Source organism: Muscardinus avellanarius (genome assembly GCF_963383645.1).
Source record: "Muscardinus avellanarius genome assembly, chromosome: 9".
Lineage (NCBI taxonomy): Eukaryota > Metazoa > Chordata > Mammalia > Rodentia > Gliridae > Muscardinus > Muscardinus avellanarius.
Window position 1 is genome coordinate 81,324,742 of NC_137795.1, and position 24,883 is coordinate 81,349,624.

General features: G+C 35.8%; 1 protein-coding gene across 2 annotated transcripts; it reads left to right on the forward strand.

The window, feature by feature from the left end:
- Nucleotides 1-933: 933 nt before the first annotated feature.
- Nucleotides 934-24,498, forward strand: ING3 (inhibitor of growth family member 3; the record flags this gene model as incomplete). Of its 2 annotated transcripts, none has more annotated exons than XM_080701902.1 (12): nucleotides 934-961; nucleotides 1,203-1,274; nucleotides 3,744-3,844; nucleotides 4,986-5,051; nucleotides 13,327-13,423; nucleotides 15,191-15,262; nucleotides 16,476-16,595; nucleotides 16,868-17,025; nucleotides 17,568-17,761; nucleotides 19,662-19,854; nucleotides 22,904-22,942; nucleotides 24,382-24,498. In XM_080701902.1, 12 exons carry the CDS (start codon nucleotides 934-936, stop codon nucleotides 24,496-24,498), a joined length of 1,257 nt encoding a protein of 418 aa, XP_080558028.1. The 2 variants fall into 2 exon arrangements, with proteins under 2 accessions (XP_080558028.1, XP_080558029.1); XM_080701903.1 differs by having other exon boundaries at nucleotides 16,515-16,595.
- Nucleotides 24,499-24,883: the final 385 nt, after the last annotated feature.

Consider the following 24,883-nt stretch of genomic DNA (forward strand, 5'->3'; position numbering starts at 1 on the left):
TCTAATACAGGCTACTTACTCAATATACAATTGTTGCCAGTTCAGCCCCTTAGATTTTAACTACCCATTACTTATGGTTGATTTTTTTTTCTTTTTTTGCGGGAGAAGGTTGTATGTAGAGACCAATTTACATTACAGGGACGACGAGATGAGCCGCAAAATAGAACATAAGCCTCTACGTGGCCATTGAGGGCTACTTTTAATCTTTTTAACCTAGGAAAAACATGTTCACTCCATCGTCTCAGGATCAAAACAACTTTAAAGTTACCAGGAAACCCAGCCGACTTCCCTTAAGTCCTGAGGGACGACTACCGAGGCTACATTCCAGCAGGGTTCTGTTTTAAAACAATCCGAATTGCCCGAACTTTGCTGACCATTCTAGCGTTTCGAATCTTGACCCCCGGCCAAGAACCACTTGAAACACAAGATTTACACACTCCGGGGACACGCAAGACCAGCACAGAACAGGTGAAAAGTTGTTCCTAGTTGTGCCCTGCAGGCGCATACAAATCCCGTCACCCCTTGGGCGAAAAAATAAATAAATCCACAAATAAAGAGCGGCCCCGCATTTCGGATTCCGCGGCGCCCGCGCGCGGTGGCGCCTGGGGCTGGTAGTCCGCGCGCGGGCTCGGCCGGCGCGGCGCCGCGGGCTCGGGCGGGACGCGACTACACTTCCCACAGGGCCGCGGGCGCGCGCGCCGGCCGTGCTACGTCACCGCCCCGGCCGACCAATGGCAGTTGCGGGCGGCAGTGAGGCAAGCGCCGTCAGGCGCCAAAGTGGATCTTTTTTTTTTCTTTTTTTTTTTTTTTTTGCCGGAGTCGAGCGGGTGCTGCTAGCGGAGGCGCCATATTGGAAGGGACAAAACTCCGGCGACAGCGAGTGACACAAATAAACCCCCGGACCCTTCCGCTCTCCCAGCTCTCAGGGCCGCGATGTTGTACCTAGAAGACTATTTGGAAAGTGAGTGCGCGGCGCCGGCGGCGGCCGCCCGTGGGACCTGCGGGCGGGCGAGAGCGCGAGTGGACGGGCAGGCGGGATGGCGGGAGGGAGGGGGAGGCGGGGGAGGTTTCTTTCTCACGGTAACTGGCAGCCTCGTTGTGAGCCGCCGGCCCCCGCGCCCCCCCGACGCACGCACGCACACAGTGACGCAATCGCGTCCTTCGCCGTTGGCCCGCCCCCTGACGGACTCTCCCTTTGACAGTGATTGAGCAGCTTCCCATGGACCTGCGGGACCGCTTCACAGAGATGCGCGAGATGGATCTGCAGGTGCAGAGTAAGTTGGCGCCTTTGCTCTTGCTGGCCGAGCGAGTTCAGCGCTGGACTTGCATGCCATCGACGCTAGCGCCTGCTGGCTTTCAATTCTCCTCCGTGTCACTCCGCTGGTACCATAGGAGTTGTCAAAAAGATAATCAGTGCTGCATCTTGTTGCTGTTATTCCTCCAACACTACTTTTCTTGTTGCTTTTCCCAGAGAAGGAGGCATTAGAGAACGCGTATTCCTTTCTCAGATTTGACACTGTGCAAAATACTGATTATATCTTCACTAAGAGTGTAGATACTGTATATGTTTTAGTGAACATCAGTGTACAAATGTTAAGATATTCACTTGAGCCTGTATCTATCACACTTAGATTTCAGCATTCATACTTCTGGTAATGTCCATTCTGTTCAGGATTTTTCAAGAGTAGAAAACAGAAGCACAAGTTGTATGTGGCTCTTTAGAGACCTCAAATGAACTTGGAATGTTATCAAACTTAGATTTCAGAACTCATACTGCTGTTAAAGTACATTCTGTTCACAATTTTTCAAGAGTAGAAAACGTAGAAGCACAAGTTAAATGTGGGTCTTTAGAGACCCTCTTGAACTTGGAATACCCACTTCATTATTAAAAGAAGTACGAAGATTAATTATAGGCTAACTTTAAATTGCCCTGTCAATGGGATGATCCTTTTATCAATCAGAATGAGGGAGAGAAATAAGATTTTAATGGCAGTTTCTTGCCTACTGTTGTAAAAATTTTGGCAATTAGTAGGCTTTTATTTTTCTTCCAGTGGTAGCTTGGTAGGGTGTTGACTTTTTCCCCAAATTAATGTCGCTCTTTCACAGACTTAGGACTGGAGGTAAGTAGCTCAGGGACCCCTTGGAATAGCTAGGAACTTGCCCTTTTCATTTTCACCACCACCACAGAGCACTTCTTTGCCTTTGTTCTTGAGTGTGCTCTTGTTTCTTGGGGTACCTTGTCACCTTCTATTTGCACTTTCTTCTGTTGGGCATCTTCTATTTAGTGAGCTTTGGAGTGAAAGTGAATTCTATGTGTGGCTTTCCAGCGATATCAAAATCCATTTCTATTTTAATGTAGTGGAAATGCTAAAGATTCTCTGAAGTAATATTCTCTGCAGGATTGAGCATAGGCTTTGGTGTCAGATCTGAGTTTATTTTGGGACAATCACTAATTTGCTCATTGACCTTGGCTGTATTACCAGAGAATCATCTGAGCATTCAGAGTAATACAGATAAAATTGAATGTATGGTTTCTGATAAAAGGTAGGCATTAAATAAAAGATTCTTATTTTAAACCTTTTTTTAATTAAAAATTTTAAATTAGCCAGGCGTGGTGGCGCACACTTGTAATCCCCATGCTTGGGAGGCGGAGACAGGAGGATCGCGCAGGTTCAAAGCCAGCTGCGCTGGCTTAGGAGACCCTGTTTCCAAATAAAAAAATATAAAAATAGGTCTGGGAGTGTAGCCCAGAGAAGGGTTTCCAGGAACCCCAGTACCACAAAAAAAAAAAATTATTATTTAATTTGGATTTAAATTATGCAAATTACAGGTTTGTAAAACTTGCTCTAGTTTTATATAACTAGAGTTTTCTAAAGTAACTGAAAGACATTTTGGAATCTTTAAAAAGCTATTATGCACCAATGATCTTTAAAATAATACAGTAAAGAAGTTTTTCTCAACTCATAAGAGAAGCCCATTTATTTATTTTTCCTTTTTTAGGCAGATATCCAATGAAATGTTTATTCTTAGCATGTACTTTGAAGAAAACTTAAATAAAATAAATAGAATAGTGTATTAAGTGAGTAAATACACCCACTGCTTTCAGTTATGATTTTTTGTGATGGGGTGTTTAGTGCTAATTGACAAATTATTAATTTTTTTTTTATTACTTCTTAATAAGAAAAATGCTAGGAGTGAATGGGGCATGATGTCTCACCCCTATAAGTCAGGCTACTCAGAAGGTTCAAGCAGGAAGATTGAAAGTTCAAGGCTAGCCTGGGAAATTTATTGATACCTTGTCTTAAATAAAATTTATAAAAAGGAGGGGTAGAGATATAGCTCAGAGGTAGAATGCTCCTACTGACAAAAGTTTAAAAAAAGAGAAAAGAAATGTGATGATTATACCATGGTACTTTCAGTAAGCAATTCAGATTTAATACCATTAGCTTTGACTCCGAGGCTGTACTTTAAAAAAACTATGGTATAGAGCGTGTGTTGTTGATTTTACTTTGATTATTGAAAAAAGTTTTGAAATTACAGCAAAAAGAAAGTCAGCAAGGAAAGTTATAATTTTTTTTTAAACTAAGCCCATTATGTCATTCTATGTGAAATCAAAACATAGCAAGTTTAAAGTATTGGCCAAGAGAAATAGTCTTTTATCAGATTTTTTCCCCCAACCAAAAGAATGTGTATTTCCTATAAGAATTTGCTTATCTAAATATAAAATGTTTCTATTATGTTAGATGCAATGGATCAACTAGAACAAAGAGTCAGTGAATTCTTTATGAATGCAAAGAAAAATAAGCCTGAATGGAGAGAAGAACAGATGGCATCCATCAAAAAAGTATGTATAACACTTTGGACGATTTATCAATAAATATTGGTATCCTCTAAGAAAGATATTTTAAAGTTAAGTAGACTTCTGCATATCAAAATATGGGAAACTACAAATGGCTTTTTCGAACATAAATAACTTATTTTTTATTAGAGCTTCAGCTGTAGGATTTTTAAGTATCAAAACATTGGGTCATTTTTAAAATCCTTAGAGCGGGTGTGGTGGTATACACCTATAATCCTAGTACTTCAGAGGCTGAGACAGGAGGATTTCAGTTTCAAGACCAGCCTCAGCAACTTAGCAAGATTGTGTTTCAAAATAAATAGATAAAACGGGCTAAGGATGTAGTTCAGAGATAGAGTGCCTTTGGGTAGTTTTGTTATTTATTCTCTCATGTGGAGGAAAGATCGTTTCTATTAGGAGAAAAAATAAATCAGAATCTGTAAGAGAACTGGTCTTGTCTTGGAAAATACTTGGAGGCCCAGGTGGGTCTGAAATAGACAATCAGTCTATATCTATCTATCTATCTATCTATCTATCTATCTATCTATCTATATCTATATCCCAAAGTCATTGGTCTTGAATTTTTGGTGTAGTGCAACTTGAATATACCCTGAAAAGTCTGGACAAAAAGGTTTAGACATTCATAGAATCCTTTTTCTTTTTTATAAGAAACCATTGCTTTGTGCTATGGAGAAATATAAAAAAAATTAAATATAGATTTATGTCTAATTGTAAATAAGAACTTTAGAACAATTGGATAATAGGGACATCAGAATCCTTTCTATAACTATACTTGTATAATTTAAGAAATGAAATATAAATGTGCTTTATAAGTTAGATAAATCTTAATATTTTTTCTTTTTAACACTATTCATTAGCTCACACAGCTTTTTCTAGTATATAGTCTGCACTTGGATTAGTATTTATTTTATATCTTTTCCAGGAATTCTGAGCATCTTCTTTAATTCTTGGCCATTGTCCATAATTTTTAATCCTCCAATTATCTATCCTTGAGAGACTCTTTATTGCTAATTTAGGATGATTGGCAGTGGTAATAAGGTATGATAAGGAAAATGCAGTTATATGTCCAACATTTGCATATTTAAAATTTTTGATTAACTTTTGAAATGAAAATGTTTTTATTTAGGACTACTATAAGGCTTTGGAAGATGCAGATGAGAAGGTACAGTTGGCAAACCAGATATATGACTTGGTGAGTAAGATTACTGTGAATACTTTGCCCTAAGTACTTGAATTATCGATTATGTTTTACGTTTTATTGGCTTAAGTATAATAAGAATAATAAACTAATACTAAAATGTTGGTTTCTTTGAGTTGAATATTAAAGATTATCTGGTGAAATACAATATTAAGTCACTTATAGTTATTTGTTTTTATTTTTAGAGCGGAGGAGATGAGTTTTGACCAGTGTCTAGATTAGGGGATGTATTGAGGGAAAAACATTTCTCTCAGAGATAGTGGCATAAACAGAATAAAAGCAAAACTAATAAATTTTTTTTTTTTTTTTTTTTTTTAGGGAAACAGATAACCTAGGCTAGAGAGTAAAGAAAAAGGTGAAATAATAAATTTAATAAACAAGGCATAGTGGCACATGCTTGTAATCTTAGTATTTAGGAGGCTGAGACAGGATGGATCGCAGATTCGTGGACAGCCTCAGCTACTTAATGAGGCCCTCTGCAACTTACTGAGGCCCTGATTCAAATTAAAGAATAAAAAATAGGACTGGAGGTGTAGCTCTGAGGGAGAATGCCCCTGGGTTCAATTGTTCAGTCCCCAGTATGGCCAAAGAAAAAAAGGAAAAATAAATAAATTTGATAAGCTAATAAATGTAGTTAAACAGTGAGTGTCTGTAATGAATTCATACAGAAGGAGGTATACACCCGAGTTGAGCCTCTTCACTGAATGCATGATTTTGAAAGAGATATTTAATCATAAACCTCAGTTCTTTTATCTGTAAAGTAACAATACTTATATTTCTTACTAGAGTATTTGTGCGCACACAACACACACACATATACATACATATATATATACACACACACAAACACACACATGTTCATTTACATATGCTTATATGACACACACACACAGCACTTTTAGTTTTGTAGATAGTAGGCATTCACTCCTTTGTGAAAGACTGACTTATCATCCCATTTTCGCAACTGGAATTTTCTGTGTTCCCGAAGCCATTGCTTTCCTTTCAGTGCTTCCAAGTTGAAGCTGTTTTCTCTTTCACTTTCTTAAAATCTCTAGGCTTGCCTTTTGGCTTTTTCTTCCTCTCCTTCCCTCCTCTTTCCTCTTCCTTTAGTCATCTTTTCCCTCCTTTTATTAGATGGGGAATAGATGACTATTTGAGGCAACCATTGTATTCTAATTGTAAAAATCCCTCTTTAATGCTCTTACTTATATGTGGAATCTAAACTCATAGAAGTTGAGAGTTGAATAGTTGTTACTAGAGTCTGGGGAGTATAGTGTGGAGGGGGAGGTACGAGGGAAGGTTGATTCGTGTGTACTAAGTTACAGTTAGATATGAGGAAAAAATTCTGGCATATTTTATAATAGGGTGATTGTAGATGATTGTAATGTATTATGTACTTAAAAAGGCAGAAGAAAGAAATCTGAATACTTACACCAGAAAAAAAGGATGAGTGTTTGAGGAGATAAACACTTTTATCCTGATTTGAACATTATACAATGTATATATGTATGAAATATCACAGGATACTTCATAAACATGTATTATATATATATATATATATCTATCATAAATCACTCTTCTTTGAGACTTGATCATATATATTATCCTTTTCTTTTTTGGGGAGAAGTACTGGGGATGGAACCCAGGAGCATTCTACCTCTGAGCTATACCCCCAGCCCTATTTTTTATTCTTTATTTTGAAACAGGGTCTCACTGATTTGCAAAGGGCCTCACTAAGTAGTAGCTGAGGCTTCCTGTGAACCGCGATCCTCCTGTCTCAGTCTCTCAAATGCTGGGATTACAAGCGTGCAACACTATGCCCAGCTCTCTTCTTTTTATTATTACCACAATTTCATGGCTTCTAGATCAGTTCCCTTCATTTATTAGTAAACTGGTACTTGGTTCTCAGTTTCTTTCTTAAAATCATCTGGCTTCCTATTCCTCTACTTCTTTGATGTTTGTAAATTCTAATCTCCTTCAATTGCCACACACTAAGCTTATCCCAAACACTTGGGAACAGAAGTGTTTAGGATTTCAGAGTCTTTTGGACTTTATTATATCTTCAGACTTTACTAGCTAAACATCTGTAGTTTGGAAATTCAAAATCTGAAATGTTCCAAAATATGAAATTTTTTGACTGTTTACAGAGTGCCAAAAGTAGAAAATTTCACATCTGACCTCTTGTGATATGTCACAGTCAAAACATGGGCACACTAACAATATTACATAAAATTATCTCCTAGCTATATGTATAAGGTGTCTGTGAAACATAAATGAAGTTTGTATTTACATTTGGGTTCTATCCCCAGGCTATCTCATTATGTATATGCAAATATTGACTTTTAAAATCAGCAGTGAACTGATTTATTCTTATAACTAGCACTGTACTGGTTGCCTTTTTGTTAAGAAAGAAACCATACTGCATAATAAAAGCAAATAAAGAAACTGGTGGTATTAGTCCAGTTGAATAAACTAATTTATTTCAGTGGCTTTGTTAATGAAATTTAACTAACAAAGACAAAAACTGCTTTGTTCTTTTTCTTCTAGAATTCTGATACTGATAAATAGTCATTAAATACTTACTTGTGTTCTTTAGCTAGATGTCACTATCGTAAGGATGTACTAGATGGCTATATCTAATAATGTTGATTTAATATGTACTCTGATAAAATTTGAGCTTTTAGTTAATGCTTGATTGATTTTAGCAATCTCTTGTGGTACCGAGTACCCTTGAACTTGCTTCTTTTTTTATTTCCTGGCCTGTTCCTGAGATGAATATATTTCATACCCACATTTTACCTATAAATTTGAGAGTTCTTCATCTGTACTCTTAATTAAGGAAATACATTATGTGGATTTGACCTTTTGATTTATCTTTTGTCCTTATTGTCTTTTAGGAAGATGATTAGCTATAGTTTATGTGCTAAGGGCTCAAGTATATGGTTCAGCCTAAGGATCACTCACATTTTTAAATCTACTTTAAATATAATTTAGAGATAAAGGGATCATATTATGACTTATCAGAGAAATGCTTGGCACCATGATTCCTTTTTCTTCCCCAATTTACCCTCCTATTCACTACAACCAAATCTTTTCACAGATAGAAATTTATCTTTTGCCAAGGATTTCAGATTAGAACCCAGTAAATTGATTATTCATTCTGAAAGGGCAAGTTAGACATCTAAATTTTAGAATCTGATTGTCTTAGAAGCAATACATCATAGTCATTTTTATTTCTATCTTTTATACTTTTATCTTTTATTGTAGCTATATATCATAGTGAGATTCAAAGTGATATATTCATACACGCACACATTGCTTGGTGTGCATTAACCCTTTGTATCCCACCCTGCTCTTCCCTTCCTCCCTGTATATGTTAGTGAGATTACTAATCATACCTTTGTATTAGGACATGATATTATTTAAACCGTTTCCTTCTTCAATTCTCCATTTTCTCCTTCCTGTCTTCCTTCCCAATTCCCTTCCACTGTTATACTGCTCTTTTTTCTCAGTAATATAAAGTACCATATGACCCTTGACTTTCTGAGACTAGTTGATCTCTCTTAGCATATTTCCTAGTTTCACCCATTTTCTTGCAAATGATATCATTTTATACTTTATGACTGAGTCAAGTTTCTTTGTGTGTTTATGCCACATTTTCTTTATTTATTCATCTGTTGGTGAACACCTAATTTGGTTCCGTAATTTGGCTGTTGTGAACTTTCCTGCTATAAATGTGGGTATACATGTAGCAGTATAGTTATTCTTTTGGAAAAATGCCATGGGGTCATATAGCTGGATCATAAGGTAGTTACCTTCTCAGGCTTTTGAGGAATCTCCAATGTAGTTGGACTAATTTACAATCTTTCCAACAATATACAAGACTTTCTATTTGCCACATCCTTGCCAGCATTTATTATTGTTTGTATTCTTGACGATTGCCATTCTAACTGGAGTTAAATGGAATCTCAGTGTAGTTTTGATTTGCATTTCCCTAGTTGCTATGAAGTTGAACACTTTTTCATATACATGTTGGCTATTTTTATTTCTTCTTTTGAAAAGTGTCTATTCAGTTAAATGGCCCATTTATTTGAATGGCAAAATGGCTACATTACGGAAGGTGTTCTACAGATTCATTGCAATTCCTATCAAAATACCAATGTCAGAACTAGAAAAAAATGGTTCTAAAATTCATATGAAAAAAAAAAAAGATCCAGAAAAACCAAAGCAATTCTGAAAAATAAGAACCATGTTGGAAGCATCACAATACCTGACGTCAAGTTATAGTAGAGAACTATAGTATCAAAAATAGCATGATGTTGCCAGGCATGGTAGCACACACTTGTAATCCCTGCACTTGGGAGGCGGAGACAGGAGGATCACGCAGGTTCGAAGCCAGCCTCTCTGGCTTAAGAGACCCTGTTTCCAAATAAAATAAAATAGGCCTGTGAGTGTAGCCTGGAGGTAGAAGGCTTCCATCCCCAGTACCACCAAAAAAATAAAATAAAATAAAAAAATAGCATGATGTTAGCATAAAGACAGACATATATACCAATAGAATTGAATAGAGATAGAGAGATAAATCTTCATACTTTCAGTCAGTGGGTTTTTGACAAGGGTGCCAAAGTCACATGCTGGAGAAAAGAGCATTTTCAACAAATAAATTTGGGAAAACTGATGTCCATATGTAGAAGAATGAAATTATGCCCCTATTTTTCACTCTTCACAAAAGTCAACTCAAGATGGATCAATGACCTAGAAATTAGACCAGAAATTTATTACTTGAGGAAAACATAGGACAGCTCCCTAACATAATAGGCAGAGACTTTCTTAATAGGACCCCTGAAGTTCAGGAAAGAAAACCAAGAATCAATAAATGAGATGACATTAAATTAAAAACTTCTGTGTAACAAATGAAACAACCAAGAGCCTGAAGAGAAATCTTTGCCAAGTACTTCTCTGATAGAGGAATAATACCTATAATATGCTAAGAAAGAAAATGCCAAATAAATAAATAAACAAAATAACTCAATCATAAAAATTTTTAAAAACTGTATGTAGTTTTAACTTTATTCTATCAATGACACATTAAAATTTGAATATTGGAATGCTGGGAGGTTCAAATAAAGTATAACCACCCTGTGCAGAAATGTTAAAGGATGAGAATTTTGTTGTTGTTGTTTGCTTTGGTGGGCCAAGTGTGAGTTAATTTTTTCTGTCATCACAAATGTTAAAAAATAATTTTTCCTTTATTTGTAAAGAGTTCAGCAAAAGAATGATACTTTGAAACAGTTATACTTTGGGGTTATAGAATGTAATTTGGTAATCTAGAACAAAAACCTTTATAGATGGCATTTTTGGCATTAGATAGGGAGCAAATCAATAGACCTGGTGAGCCTTGTTTTGGGAATCTATGGCCAAATGGAAAATCTTCTCTCAAATGGATCAACACTCTCTTTAATACTGTAAATGAGTCTTAAGGGGTCAGGTGAATATGGAGGAGTAGTGTAGCCTGGGTCCTTGCATAGCCTGATACCTATGGAGTCCTTACTGTTGTCTACCAGAATAGGTGCTTTGGCCATTCATGAAGTAAAAGGAATCATGTGGGTAGAAGAAATGCCCGTAATAGATTTCAGTGAAGTTCATTCGGTTCAGCTTTTATTATGGCCATTTAATGCTGTTTATATCTGTTGGTGCTTTACAGCTTAAGTTAACTCTGTGGCCAACTTTCTAACTTGTAATTTAATATGATATAGTTGTGTAACATCTAAGAAAAGTAACTCTCATTGCCTAATAATTGCTTATAATACTACTTAGTTCATAGTCTTATACAAGTATCTAGAAGTGAGAATAATTGGAAGCTGTCTTAAAAAGCTGCCCACCTCAAGGTAGCAAAAACTTTTCTGTTTATTTTAATTATTAATTTGTTTTTTAGATTTATTCTTTGAGTTCTGCATTTTCTAAGGTATCTAGTATTGAAAATTTCATCATTTTTCATGCTTTCATATATAATATACTTTGTCAGTAATATATTTAGTTAAATGAAGTAATTTTAAATTGAGAGGTGGAATAACTATATGGTATGGAAGAAAAAGGTCTTTATATCACCCTAATACTACCCTCCTGAGATTTGAATATTCTCTCTGTCCAGGTGATATATAGATATATATATTTTACAGGTCATACCAGACTTTTCTTCTCTCTGAACATACTGTTTGTCTTTCTGTCTCTGTATATATTTTTTATTATTGCTCTTTTTTTCCCATTTATTTGAATACAGCCTGTTCTTTACTATCTAATTTACTCATACCTCTTTGTGTCTACCACAGCCCAATGTTAGTTTTTTATGTACTACTAGTGACTTTTGAACTGCTGCTTATTTGTTGCATCTAGACTGTATTTTTAAGAATTTTATTATTTTAAAATCTATGTAAATCTTGATTTATTGGCAAAATTCTAATCCTTGTGAGGGTAGGGATTCTCACATATTTTTCATGTATTATACATTTAATCCAATGCCAAACACATAATAGAAATTCAATATTTTTAGTATAATTGTGGGTAAGAAAAGTGACAGACTGTTTTCATTGCATTAACTGTCTTGAGACTTATATATTGAGTATTTTAATTTCCCTTGAGATTAAATTTTGACAATGAAGAATATTCTTGAATATTGGAGGTCTGTGTTCATGCTTTATTATTGGAAAGGAGGTTCTATTGAAGGATGCTCAGTTACCTGCACGTTCTTTGAATAGGAGAAAGTTTCCGTAACACATGGCACTATAAGGGTTTTATTATACTGTAATTACAATTTCTGCCAAGCTATGAAGCATAATTTGTATGTGAAAATGGACGGAACACTAGACTTTAAGTGACCAAAAACTCACAAACACACCCTTGCAATGTTTACTGCTAACTACAAAATAGAAATAATAGGACAATATCACTAGCTTTTCAACTTGCATTATATTACTTGGAGTTCAAAAAACAGTTGGTTTCCATATGCAAATTTTCAGAAGGCAATGTCAGATATAAAAAGGGAAGCATAACTTGTTACACATAGATCAAGGTAAATCTTGTTCCTGTGATGCATTAGCTTTATGACTTTGGGCTTGTTACTTAACCCTTTGGAGCTTTAGCTATTTTTCTATTATAATATGGATATAGTAATAACCTGTCCCAAAAGCGAGGACTGGAAAATGATGGATATCCCATGCCCCCAAACACTGCTTTATGTGACCTCTTCACGGGCATCTAACATATGTACCTTGTCTTTTGTTATTTTTGACCCCTTCTCCCTTGTGCTAGGTACACACTAGTTTAACTTCTTAGTTACCTTTCTGCCCTCATGTTGTATCATAGTGCATTTTGATAATTGTAAGAATTATGCCTAATTATGACAATGATCCAATGGGAAACTAGACTTTCAAAAAGATGTTATTTATAATATAACATGAATATTTTTCAAAGAATATGGTGTTTTATTGTTTCATTTTAAAGTAGTGAGTTTGACAAAGCATTGAAAATTTTTAATATTAAGTTTAAAGTACATTAAGACATTGCTAGTTTAAATATAATTTTCCAGAATTAGTCAATAGGTCTCTGAGTTAGAAAAGAAAATAGCTGTTTTAACTAGGGCAATAGTATTACAAACAATGTCATTTTAACCAGGCTCTTGGGGTAATGAAATTTTCTGGCTAAAATCCCCCTTTGTTTAAGCCTTTTACATAAAGTATACATAAGTATGCATTTACATAAGTAAATGGTTGGCTTGCCTACCTTAGAGAAATGTCTATATAGGATATAGTCACCTTTTTGTATGTAGACTGTGAAACCATTCTGAGCTATCAATTATGATACAACAAACATGGACTAGCCTTATTATACGTAGTGGAGATTAGGAGGAAAGTAATCTCACGACATATGCATATGTTGCCAGGCCTCCAGCCCCTCCTCACACCCCTAAATCCCCAGTCTCATTTTGCTTTAATTTTCATATCCCTGCTTCTTAGAATTGAATACAGAACAATATGCTACCAGATTGAGATTATTTTCTAAATGAAAAATTGATTAAAGGAGTATTGGAAGATTATTTAGCCTAGCACCCTCATTTCATAGATTCAAAACCTCTGAGGTACAGGTTGATTAGCTTACTCAGGAATACTGAACAGATTTACTAAAATAAACAAAGATTTAGGTTTCCTCATCAAACTGACACTTTAACAGTGTCCCAAATTTTGGTGGTTATCTTTGATCTTCTTTGAAACAGGTAGATCGACACTTGAGAAAGCTGGATCAGGAACTGGCTAAGTTTAAAATGGAGCTGGAAGCTGATAATGCTGGAATTACAGAGATATTAGAGAGGCGTAAGTAAAATTTACCGTTTTCCATCAATACTGGAAAGTACATGTGCACATTGCTGAGGAGATGCTTGTCCCACAGAGGCTGTTCAGATCCTGCCTTCGGGTGGATGGTGGCATCCGGTGGCATAACTTGGATCTGAGCAGTGGGAACTGTTTGGATCATGGATACTGAGAGGAATTATATAGGATCTTATTTCATTCACTCCTATGAAAATAACATATTAAGTCATTGCATTTTTAAATTTCCACATTTGCTAGTAAGCTAAGTGTAAAAATAAAGAAGTTTAATCATCAAGAAACAAATTAGCCATTTGTCACTAATGTATTGACTTTGCCCTGCCTGTTTATGCACTTTCGCCTGGAGGATGTTTGTTAAATTTTTCTTTTTAAGAACGTCCTTAAGGCTCTTCTGTAGCTTTACGCACTGAGAAAGATTCTTCTAACTGGTGCCACAACACTCTCTATTTTAAAGAAGTCTTAAACTTTTTCTAATCAGCAAGAAGTCATGTCACTATTTCTTTTCAAGCTTCAAAGTGATATCATGCTGAAACTAACTCCTAAATACTTTTTGGGTTTAACTCAGGAGACGTCCCCCAAACAGAAGCAGGAGCTCTTTTTCTTTCATATAGTGTGTTTTCCAGCTTTAGTAGGTGAGGTACAGAAAAGCAAACAGTGTGGTGCTAAGCCCAGAGGAGGCACTCACTAAATGTGCATACAACCAAATTAGGATTATGGCTGATTTCGACTAGAATTTAATTAAGCTGATTAAATATATATTTTCCCCTTGGTGCATTTCAACACAAGAATATACACTTGTTCCTACTCACAAATGAAAATTTTCTTGAGAGTGCTAAGCTATGTGTCTCAGTCCACATTAGCTAGAAAAGGCAGTCACAAATCCATTTTGGTATCCATAGTTGCATGTTTAATTCAAAAGTATATCCCTCACTTTAGAAAATCATCTAATTTATTTGTGATACTTTTATTCTGGAGAAACCCTGAGGATAAGTATTTGGGGACAAAATAAAATATTCCCTAGCTGCTTGGATTTTTAAAAACTGCTGATGGTCGCTGTAAATAATGCTCACTCATGCCTGTTCAGTACTGCAGGAAGGTTAATAAAGCATCCTAAGGACACAGACATGAAACTAAATTGGATCAAACTGCTGCATCCTGCGTCCTGCCATAATTTCATCTCAAGGGATCAAAAATAAACCCAGAGAATTTCTTTAAAATTCGTTTAAAACTTGGTGTTAGCAGTTCCTTTCCTCAGTTTTTTGCAGGCAAAATCTCTTAACTTTTTAGGAAGTCTTTGCTGTAATATGTCATGTTTAATGACCATAGAGTTCTCTTTTATATAATAATGTCCCATCACCTAGAAGTTTAGGATCTCCTACTAAAAGGTCTTCTGTTATATTCATCTGAGTTTTTATATCTTAACAGTAATGGGGCTGTAATGTCCACTTTTTTCCATTTACGTGGCACTCACTGTGGTGAATTCCCTAATTAGATATTAGTGTGCCTTGAGCTGTTCTGGACTGGAGGTGAATACTAAGAAATGAATTTCTTACTGTTCAGAGAGGATAGCTCAGGGTAGAATGGGCAGTGGTGACCCTCTGATTTGTCTGGCTACAGTGAAAGAAGCATGGCAGGAGAGCCTGCCACTCGTCTGCTGGGGAAGAAAAGGGACATGCATTGCCTGCAGCTGGTTGACATGGAAGGTTCTGTGTGACATTTAATGGTGGTGTATCTCTGTGCCTCTCTTTTTAGGGTCTTTGGAACTAGATACTCCTTCACAGCCAGTGAACAATCACCATGCTCATTCACATACTCCAGTGGAAAGTAAGTTTCATTCTCTTCATCTAAAATACTTAAATACAAGCCAGGCATGGTGGCCCAAGCTTGTAACCCCAGGATTTAGGAGGCCAAGACAGAGGATCTCAGCTTTGTGGCCCTTTGCAACTTTGTTTCAAAGTCAAGAATAAAAAGTAGGACTGAGGGTATAGCTCAGAGGTAGAATGCCTGTGGGTTCAATCTGCAGTACCACACACACAAAAAGCTAAATACAATTAAAAACTCATTAATTACTAATTCACCCATATGTTTTCTTTCATTGGCTGAAAAGTATTCTTCCTTTTTTGTTGTTGTTGTTTGAGACGTATTTTTTTATTGCAAGTTTTGGCAGATTTGTCTTTTCCATTTGGAAGAGATAAAAGCATATTTGGAAGCAGGTGGTCTGTTTTCTCTGAGATTCATAGAGGGAGAAATACAACAGCAGATACTCTACACCTGCAGATGCCTGGTTCTCTCTAGGGAGCATATAAATGAGCCAGACAATAGCTTAGTTCACAGGATTCCCTTTGTGCTTTGCATCCTTGCATCCCCAGTGCCTGTTTAATGTGTGGCAAATGATAAAATCTCCCGTGGTTGGCGAAGTAGTGAGTAAAGGAATGCTTGGATGACTGGCTAGCTAGTTGACTGTACTGGTAGGTATTTTTTGACAAGACCATTTGATAGGAAAGAACGGTTGACTGAAAAATATTCCAAGTTGTAGTTAATAATTTGAAAACAAAATTCTTCTCATGTTCTATGTGAAACCATAGTATATCATGAATTACCTTTAGTACTTTGCTCCTGAAGATTTTTTTTTTTTTTTTTTTTTTTTTTTTGATGCTGAGAATTGAACCCAAGGGCATTCTACCTTTTAGCTACACACCGAGCCCTAGTTTTTATTCTTTATTTTGAAACCGGATCTCACTAAGTTGCAGAGAGCCTAAGTAGGTGAGGCTGGCTGCCAACCTGCAATCCTCCTGTCTCAGCCTCTCAAGTACTTGGATTACAGGCACGTGCCACCACGCCCAGTGTCTAAAAGTTTTTAAATGTGAACTGAACATGAGATACAGAGTTCTGCTTGTCCTGTCTTCTGAAAAAAACATAATCATCTTTGGTTCACAAGAAGCCCAGATATAACTGTACTGGTTTATAACTGAATGGAAGTGCCTTGTCTGTAGTTTTCTGAAGTTGAAAAATACATAAATTCTTTATTTATATTCAGAAAGGAAGTATAATCCAACTTCTCACCATACGACAACAGATCATATTCCCGAAAAGAAGTTTAAATCTGAAGCTCTTCTGTCTACTCTTACATCAGATGCCTCTAAGGAAAATACACTGGGTAAGGCTATTTTCTTAGATATGATTGTTTGTTTGTCTTAGGATAAGGGGAGATGAAAACATTCAGAACCAATGAATCATATAGTTTTATTACCTGGTTAATGTCTCTATGTGGATAAAAAAGAAAAAGGAAAAATGTCTTTCATTCACTTGACTCAAACTATAGTATATGAAGAATTTAAATTTAGTGATTTCTATCTATACTGGGAATAATGTTTTTTAAACTCAGTATCATTATTCTATAACTATTTTTGTCTTTTTACTTTTATACAGGTTGTCGGAATAATAATTCCACAGCATCTTCTAACAATGCTTACAATGTGAATTCCTCCCAACCTCTGGCATCCTATAACATTGGCTCGTTATCTTCAGGAACTGGTGCAGGAGCAATTACCATGGCAGCAGCTCAAGCAGTTCAGGCTACAGCACAGGTAAATAGTAAAAGATGTAGAGACAAAATATTACATTTTGTCTGCATCATTGGCCAACTGTCTTATGTCAGTTTTCTGACATAGTGTAGTGTCATTATATAATAAAGTTAATGAAATAATAAATATGAATTACCGGGTTAATGATAAAAACTAAAAAACTGAATTCATCACACTGATCGCACAGTGATCTTTGCACGGTGATTGCTCATGTTGCCTGCGCTCTTGACTGTGACCCACAAGGTGCCAGGACAGTTCTTTGTCCTTTCTACTATATCTGGGGCTTTCTTTGCAGCCTTAGGACTTGGTTTGAGTTTGTTCACTTCTGTAGTGTACCTGAATTTCAACTGAGAAGTTACCCTTCTTACAGTTGCTAAGTGCGTAAAAATTGATTTCAAATCTGTACGTGAAATTGCTGCACTGCCAGTTATAAAAATAATAGTATACTAGTATAAACAAGTTTAATAATGAATAAGTAGATACTGTAACTGGTAAAACTTGAAGAAATTATATATTTTAATGCTATAAATGAATGTCTATTTAAGATGAAAGAGGGAAGAAGAACATCAAGCTTAAAGGCCAGTTATGAAGCATTTAAGAATAATGACTTTCAGCTGGGAAAGGAATTTTCGATGCCTAGGGAAACAGCTGGGTATTCATCATCTTCAGCACTCATGACAACATTAACACAGAATGCCAGTTCCTCGGCAGCCGATTCACGGAGTGGTCGAAAGAGCAAGTAAGTTTTATCACTACAAGTACCTTTGCAGATTCTTGGGCTATTTGGCGCCTCAGCTGGGCTTCTGTATGTTAAACAAAGGCATGATATCATGGATCAAGATGAACTTCAGAGAGGTAGGAAGACATGAAGGTTTCATTTATACTGCCATACATTGAAGGAAATGTCTTGAAAAAATATTAGAGTCATTTTAATTTTTCTTAAAGTCTTAAATTGAGTTTGTTAATCAGTGACTACTGTTCACCTTCTTTTGTTCAGTAGGATAAACCATTTTATGGAACCTTTTCATTGATAATTTCTTACTTTGTTGTGTATTTCAAAGTAAATAATACTTAAAATGCAGACTATATATTGGAAATTTTTTGTAAACAAGATTTTTCTGCCAGACATTGTGGCACATGCCTGTAATTCCAGTACTCATGAGGCTGAGACAGGAGGATCACAAGTGCGAGGCCAACCTCAGCAACTTAGCAAAGCCTTAGTAACTTAGTGAGACCTTGTTTCAAGATTAAAGGTGAAATAGAACTGAGGTTGTAGCTCAGAGGTAGAAAGACCCTGGCTTCAGTTCCCAGTATGTATGTATGTATATATATATATTGTTTTGTTAAATAGTATGATGTCTTAATTGTCTTAATTTTAATTTCTGGTCTTATGTTCCAAAAACTAATTATATGAAAATAGCCCCAGAATTTATCTGTTAGATTCTTAAGATAATGGCTTTAGATTTAACTTAATGCATGGGCACTGTCTGTCCCAGGTAACAGCATGCTAAATGTTTACATACTGAAAGTTCAAATGCTAGGCCCACAGAATTAGTTACATAGTGATTGTATTTTAATTTCTTTGTAAATGTATTTTTTGCATATAAATCACTTAAACAGTGATAAATAGAAAATAACATCAGAACAGTCAAACATGTTAAAAAGAAAAAATTATATTGACCAGAATTTAATATAATTGCTTGTGATGAATTTTTGTATTTTTAAGATTTACTTAGCATAATGGTAAGTAACTTGTGAATTTGAGAATCTTGGTTTATTGTCCTGTACCTGGTAGGTGTTAGGTCATAATTTTGACTACCATTGATGTGTAAATTAATTTCATCTAGTGCTTTTGTATATTTGTATTTACATTTTTTTCTTTCCTTTTCTCTTTTTGATACTGGGGATGGAACTCAGAGGTAGTCTACCCCTGAGCTATACCTCCAGCCCTTTTGTTTTTATTTTTTGTTTTGAAACAGGGTCTCCCTAAGTTGTGGAGGGCCTCACTAAGTTGCCATGGCTGGTCCTGATCTTGTGATCCTCCTGTCTCAGCTTCCCAAGTACTGAGATTACAGGCATGTACCACCATACTTGGCTTTCTTTTTAGATTTTGATGAAGGACGTTCTATTTACTTTGAGATACCAAAAAAAATGTCTATAGAGTAAGTCATAACTCTTATTAGTTATTAAAAGTACTGTGTACATTTTAAGTTTATGATAAGTAATAATTTTGATTAAAACTATTTTAAAAGCCGGGCATGTGGTGCACACTTGAAATCCCAGCATTTAGAAGGCTGAGAAGAGGATAGCAGTTCACGGACAGCCTCAGCTACTTGTGAGGCCCTTTGCAACTCAGTGAGACCCTGTTTCAGAATAAAGAATAAAAACTAGGGCTGGGGTGTAGCTCAAAGTGGGTTCCATTAATTTTCAGAAAACAAAATATTCCAAATGAAAATAGACTGTTAAGTTGCTCTTTGTTGCTCCAAACTAGCATGCTTTAAAATCAGATTGCTTTGCCTTAGTGTTAGACATTAATTTACACAGTTGATGTCATCTTATTTTATCCCAATTAGTTAGGAGATAACATTTACCAATTAGTTCTGATGATGAATAAATAAAACCCGTACTTTTTTTTCCAGAAACAACAACAAATCTTCCAGCCAGCAGTCCTCATCTTCCTCCTCCTCTTCTTCCCTGTCGTCATGCTCGTCGTCGTCCACTGGTGTACAGGAAATCTCCCAGCAAACAACAGTAGTGCCAGAGTCTGATTCAAACAGCCAGGTTGACTGGACATATGACCCAAACGAACCTCGATACTGCATTTGTAATCAGGTAAAAGTCTGGTGTGATTCTATAACAGCACAGTCTGAATTAACTGTTTCATTTTTTAAACCCTCTTTTTACTCTAGTTAAATACCTTTACTTTATTTCTATACCTTTCTCTCCCTTCTGATAAAAATGACCTGTTTGTTATAAATGCAGAGTACAAAAATGATGTAATTTACTCATAATCTCAGCCCTCAGATATAACCTATAATTAAACATTCTGAGGTAGTACTAACTATATTCCCTGCATGTATATTGGCTGCCATTACAAAATACCACAGATTGGGTAGTTCAAACAGCAGACATTTTTCTTTTTATGGTTCTGGAGGCTGGGAAATCCAAAAGCAAGGTGCCAGCCAAATCAGTTCCCAGCAAGAACACTCTTCCTAGCCTGCCGACAGCAGATTTCTGACGTGTACTTATGTGCTAGAAGAAGAGGAAGTGTACTGGCTCTGTTGTTTCTTATAAGGGAAAGTCCTGTCACCCTGTGATCTCACTTAACCTTTAGCACTTCTTCATAGGCCCTCTCTTCAGATATTCACATTGGGACTTAGGGTTTCAACATAAAATTTGGGGGGGCATATAAGCATTTGTTCCATAACATGTTATACACAGAGTGTGTGTGTGTGTGTGTGTGTGTGTGTGTGTGTGTGTGTGTGATACCTTTTTTTTAAAATTAAATTGGATATACTGAATGTTACTTTTCACTAAGTTTTTTATTTTTTTATTTTTATGGAACTAGGAATTAAACCCAGGGGCATTCTACCTCTGAGCTACACACACACACACAGCCCTACTTTTTATTCTTTATTTTGAAATAGGGTCTCACTCAGTTTCTGAGGGCCTCACTTATCTGAGATTGGCCTTGAATCTGTGATTCTCCTGACTTAGCCTCCCAAGTACTGGGATTATAAGTATGTACTATCACACCCAACCACTAAGGTCATTTTTTAAAATCTCCTCAGAGTTCATGTCTTATACTGTATCATAATTTATTTAACCAGTAAGTAGTTACAGATTATCTGTATCATTTTAATTATAGTCATGATAAACATTGTATTTAGTGTAATTCATCTTAAACATTTAATTTCTAAGATAATTCTTTTTTTTTTTTTTGTAGTATTGAGGATTGAACCCAGAGTCATTCTACCTCTGAGCTATACCCCAGCCCTATTTTATATTTTTTATTTCAAAACAGGGTTTTATCGATTGTAGAGGGCCTCATTAAGTTGCTGAGGCAGACTGTAAACCTGTGATCCTTCTGTCTTAGCCTCCCAAGTAGCAGGATTACAGGCATGCACCACTGCACCCAGCTAAAGATAACTTTTTAAAAATAAAATGAAATTATAAACGTTTTATGTTGACTACCAATATATTTTCTAGAAAGATATTACTAAAAATTGATAAGCATGCTCATTTCCTAGACTCTTTCTAACACAGGATATTATTGTCTCTTAAAAAAATTGTTTACCAGCCGGGCATGGTGACTCATGCTTGTAATCCCAGTACTTGAGAGGCTGAGACAGAAGGATCACAGGTTGGCAGCTAGCCTCTGAACTTAGGCCCTGTTTCATAATGAAAAAAAGTAGGGCTGGGGGTATAGCTCAGAAGAAGAATGTACCTGGGGTCAATCCCTACTACCACAAAAGCAGTAATAATAACAAAGTATCAAGTTGATTGTTTTATTTATTACAGAATCTTTTTAATTGCAGTAATATTAATACTGGACTTTTTTGGCCATTTTTAGTCTTTTCTTGGTTCATTCCTAATAGTGTTGACTTTTTTATTGTTTCTGTTATGTACATCATAAATACTCTGCTTGCTTTTTTTCTAAGGTTTTAATTTTACATAGTTATGACTGTCAATCTTTTTATCAAGTCAGCCATATTTTATATTTAAAAAAATATTTTCCTCTCTTCTCACTTATAAATTTGTATTGTCTTTTGTTTTTATATGCTTTTGTCTGTCTCTTGCTATACTTCAGTTTCTTCATCTTTAAATATTTGATCTATCTATAATTTGTGTTTTATGATTTGAGTTGGCAATCTAATTTTTAAAATTTTGACAGTTGTCAGCTGTTCTATCAACTGATAAACATTTTTCAGTTTCAGTGATTAAAAAAAATTCTGTAATTACCCTGCCAATAAAAGTAGATTACCTAGAAAAGAACAAAATCTACTTGTCCCTCAATTTCTCTTCTGTTAACACTAAAAAATGAAGGTGAAGGAATATGTCTATAAAGCTCTGAGGGAAAAACATTTGATACCCAGAGAGGTTCCTTTGCACGGGACACAAAGAAAGACTCTTACTTGTACAGAGTCAGAAAGTGTGCCATCTAGTTAACCTGTCTGAAAAGTTATTCAGTCCATTGATCATTTAAAGTGACTTCAAGAGTTAGAAGGTTGTGCCAGGTGTGGTGGTACACAACTGTGATCCTAGTACTTGGGAGGCTGAGACAGGAAGATTACAGGTTCTAGGCCAGTCTCAGCAGATTATCTAGGCCCTTAACAATTTAGTGAAACCCTGAAAATTTAAAAAGGGTTCAAGAGTGTAGTTTGGAGGTTAAAAAAAACAATTAGGAAACAATTGGGATGTTGTGCTATAAAGTGTTGGTGTCATTTTTTGTCGAAAAAACGACAAAAGACATATAAAAGTCAGTTTAGAAGTTTGAGTGAAGTGACTATTGACTGCAAAAGATAAATGACCCAACAAGACTCAAGGAAAAGAAAAACCCTTCAGTGAGTAAATAACAAGAAAAAAAAATTCAGAAATTCACAGTAAGAATCACCCACAAAGGTGATTCTCAAACATAGGTAGTTCATATACTAAGTCCTTGCAAACTTTCAGACAGCAGATATTATCTGTGGATATCCCCTTGCCCCATCCCAAAAAAAAACCTGAGGGAAAAAGAAAAATTTAAAGTATCCTGATTCTCAATGTAATTGTATATTCAATAAATTTTTCTCTATTTTTGACATTACCATAAACAACTGATTTGAATTTATATGCTTGTTATATAGTCATAATAAAAACATTTAATTTTTCTTTTAACTAGGTATCATACGGAGAGATGGTGGGGTGTGATAACCAAGATGTAAGTATTTGTTTGTTTTTTATTTAGGGATGAAAAATTCAGAGGTTATTATTTGTATGTTTTTATTATATACTGTGTACTCCAGTCTAAAGAGGTATACAGTTAGGTTAATTATGTTATACCAATGCTAGGATATTCTTATCCACAATAGTAGTATACTTTAATGTGTCCCTACTTAAATGTTTAAAGGCAATTTTATGATATATACTGATATTTTTCAAAAGTGTTACCATGTACAAAAATTATAATCACCCTCTTTTGCTTTTGCTAAAAGATACAGCCTTCACTACAGGGCAGTTTATATATAACATTGAAGAAAGGGAATTTTAAAACAATACATTCTTTTGGAAGGCGTGATGCTAAGGGATGATTTGGGATGCAATGTGTAATGATTTCTCTCCTATAAACACAGTATTTTCTACTGTAGCCTACAGGTGTCAGATAATAAGAGCCACCTCTAAAATAAAAAATAAGGAGATTAGAAAGGAAGGAATTCATGGTTCTTATTTAGGAAGCTTGATTTTGTTTAGAAATGTCTTAAGTGCTGAGAATGTTTTCTTTTGGTAATTTTGACTCCTTCCTCACTTTCTTGCAGCTCAGCCTCCTTGTGTCCCTCTTTTACTCCAGGGTTTGGGTAACATGACCCTTATACCAATAATGCCAGAATCCTAAGATTCACAAAGATGGGCACAGACCCTTTTCACTCTCCTTCTAAAACCACTGTGGGTGGTTTTAAAAACCATTGTTGTTTGTTTCAAAAACCATTGCTCCCCCCGTTTCAAGAACATCCCTGATGGTGGCTGCTGGGGCAGCTGATGAACAGCTGGTGGGATTTCTGTGAATGCCGCATCACATGCTTGCAGACACCCTTATTCCCTGTTGTGCCTTTCTGCGTGCTCTGACTCACTGTGGAAGTACGGAACTCTTTAATACGTTCCATAGAGGAATGTTTTTTCTGTCTGCTCAAGGAATAGGTGTACCCAGAAAGGAAACCCAGGGTACTTGTCTATGTTTTTTATTATAACTAGGTTATTCTACTTTATGAGGGGAAAATAAGGCTGAATATTAAATAAAGTCTTTAAAATACATTTACTTTCTCACAAAAGGTTCATCTCACTTCTTTCTATCCTTGAAAGATATTATTTGACTGTCCACGTTAATGAAAATCAGTGGATTTTCTTTCATTACTTGGTGATGTAGAAATAGATCCCATGAGCCTCATGATCACAGATGTGTAATTGTTGGTGTGTCTTCATTAGCTCATTCATGAAGTATATTAGTTGGACTAAGTGATCTTTAAATCATCTTCCAGACCTAAAAAATCAGATTTCACAAGTCTGGTTCATGTTAAGTGAAATATTCATCCCCCCCTGGCATGTTTAGTATGCTTTCTATTCTTGAGAAGTACTAAATAATTTTTTTTAAATCTTGTTTTCCAGTGCCCAATAGAGTGGTTCCATTATGGATGTGTTGGATTGACAGAAGCACCAAAAGGGAAATGGTATTGCCCACAGTGCACTGCTGCGATGAAGAGAAGGGGCAGCAGACACAAATAGGTCTCGTGCGAGGAAGGGGCACTGCAGCTCCGCAGCTTAGAGGACTCTAAAAGAGAGGAAAGGAGAAAGAAGAAGCAGCTCATTACCAGGCAACTACTTAAAGGATTTACATAGACAATCCTATAAGATCTTGAACTTGAATTTTATGGGTTGTATTTTAATAATGTAAGTAAATTATTTATGCACTCCTGGTGTGCTATGAATATTATTCCAGTTAGCCTTGGATTATTTCTGTGGCCAACATATGCAGACATTTGTACTTCTCAACCATTTTCTCAAAGTAATGGGCATTCTATAACTTAGACTTCAAAGAATTCCAAGGATGACGATTTTAAGAAAAGTATTTTATATTTGACAGGTATATTCTGCTGCATGTACTGTACTC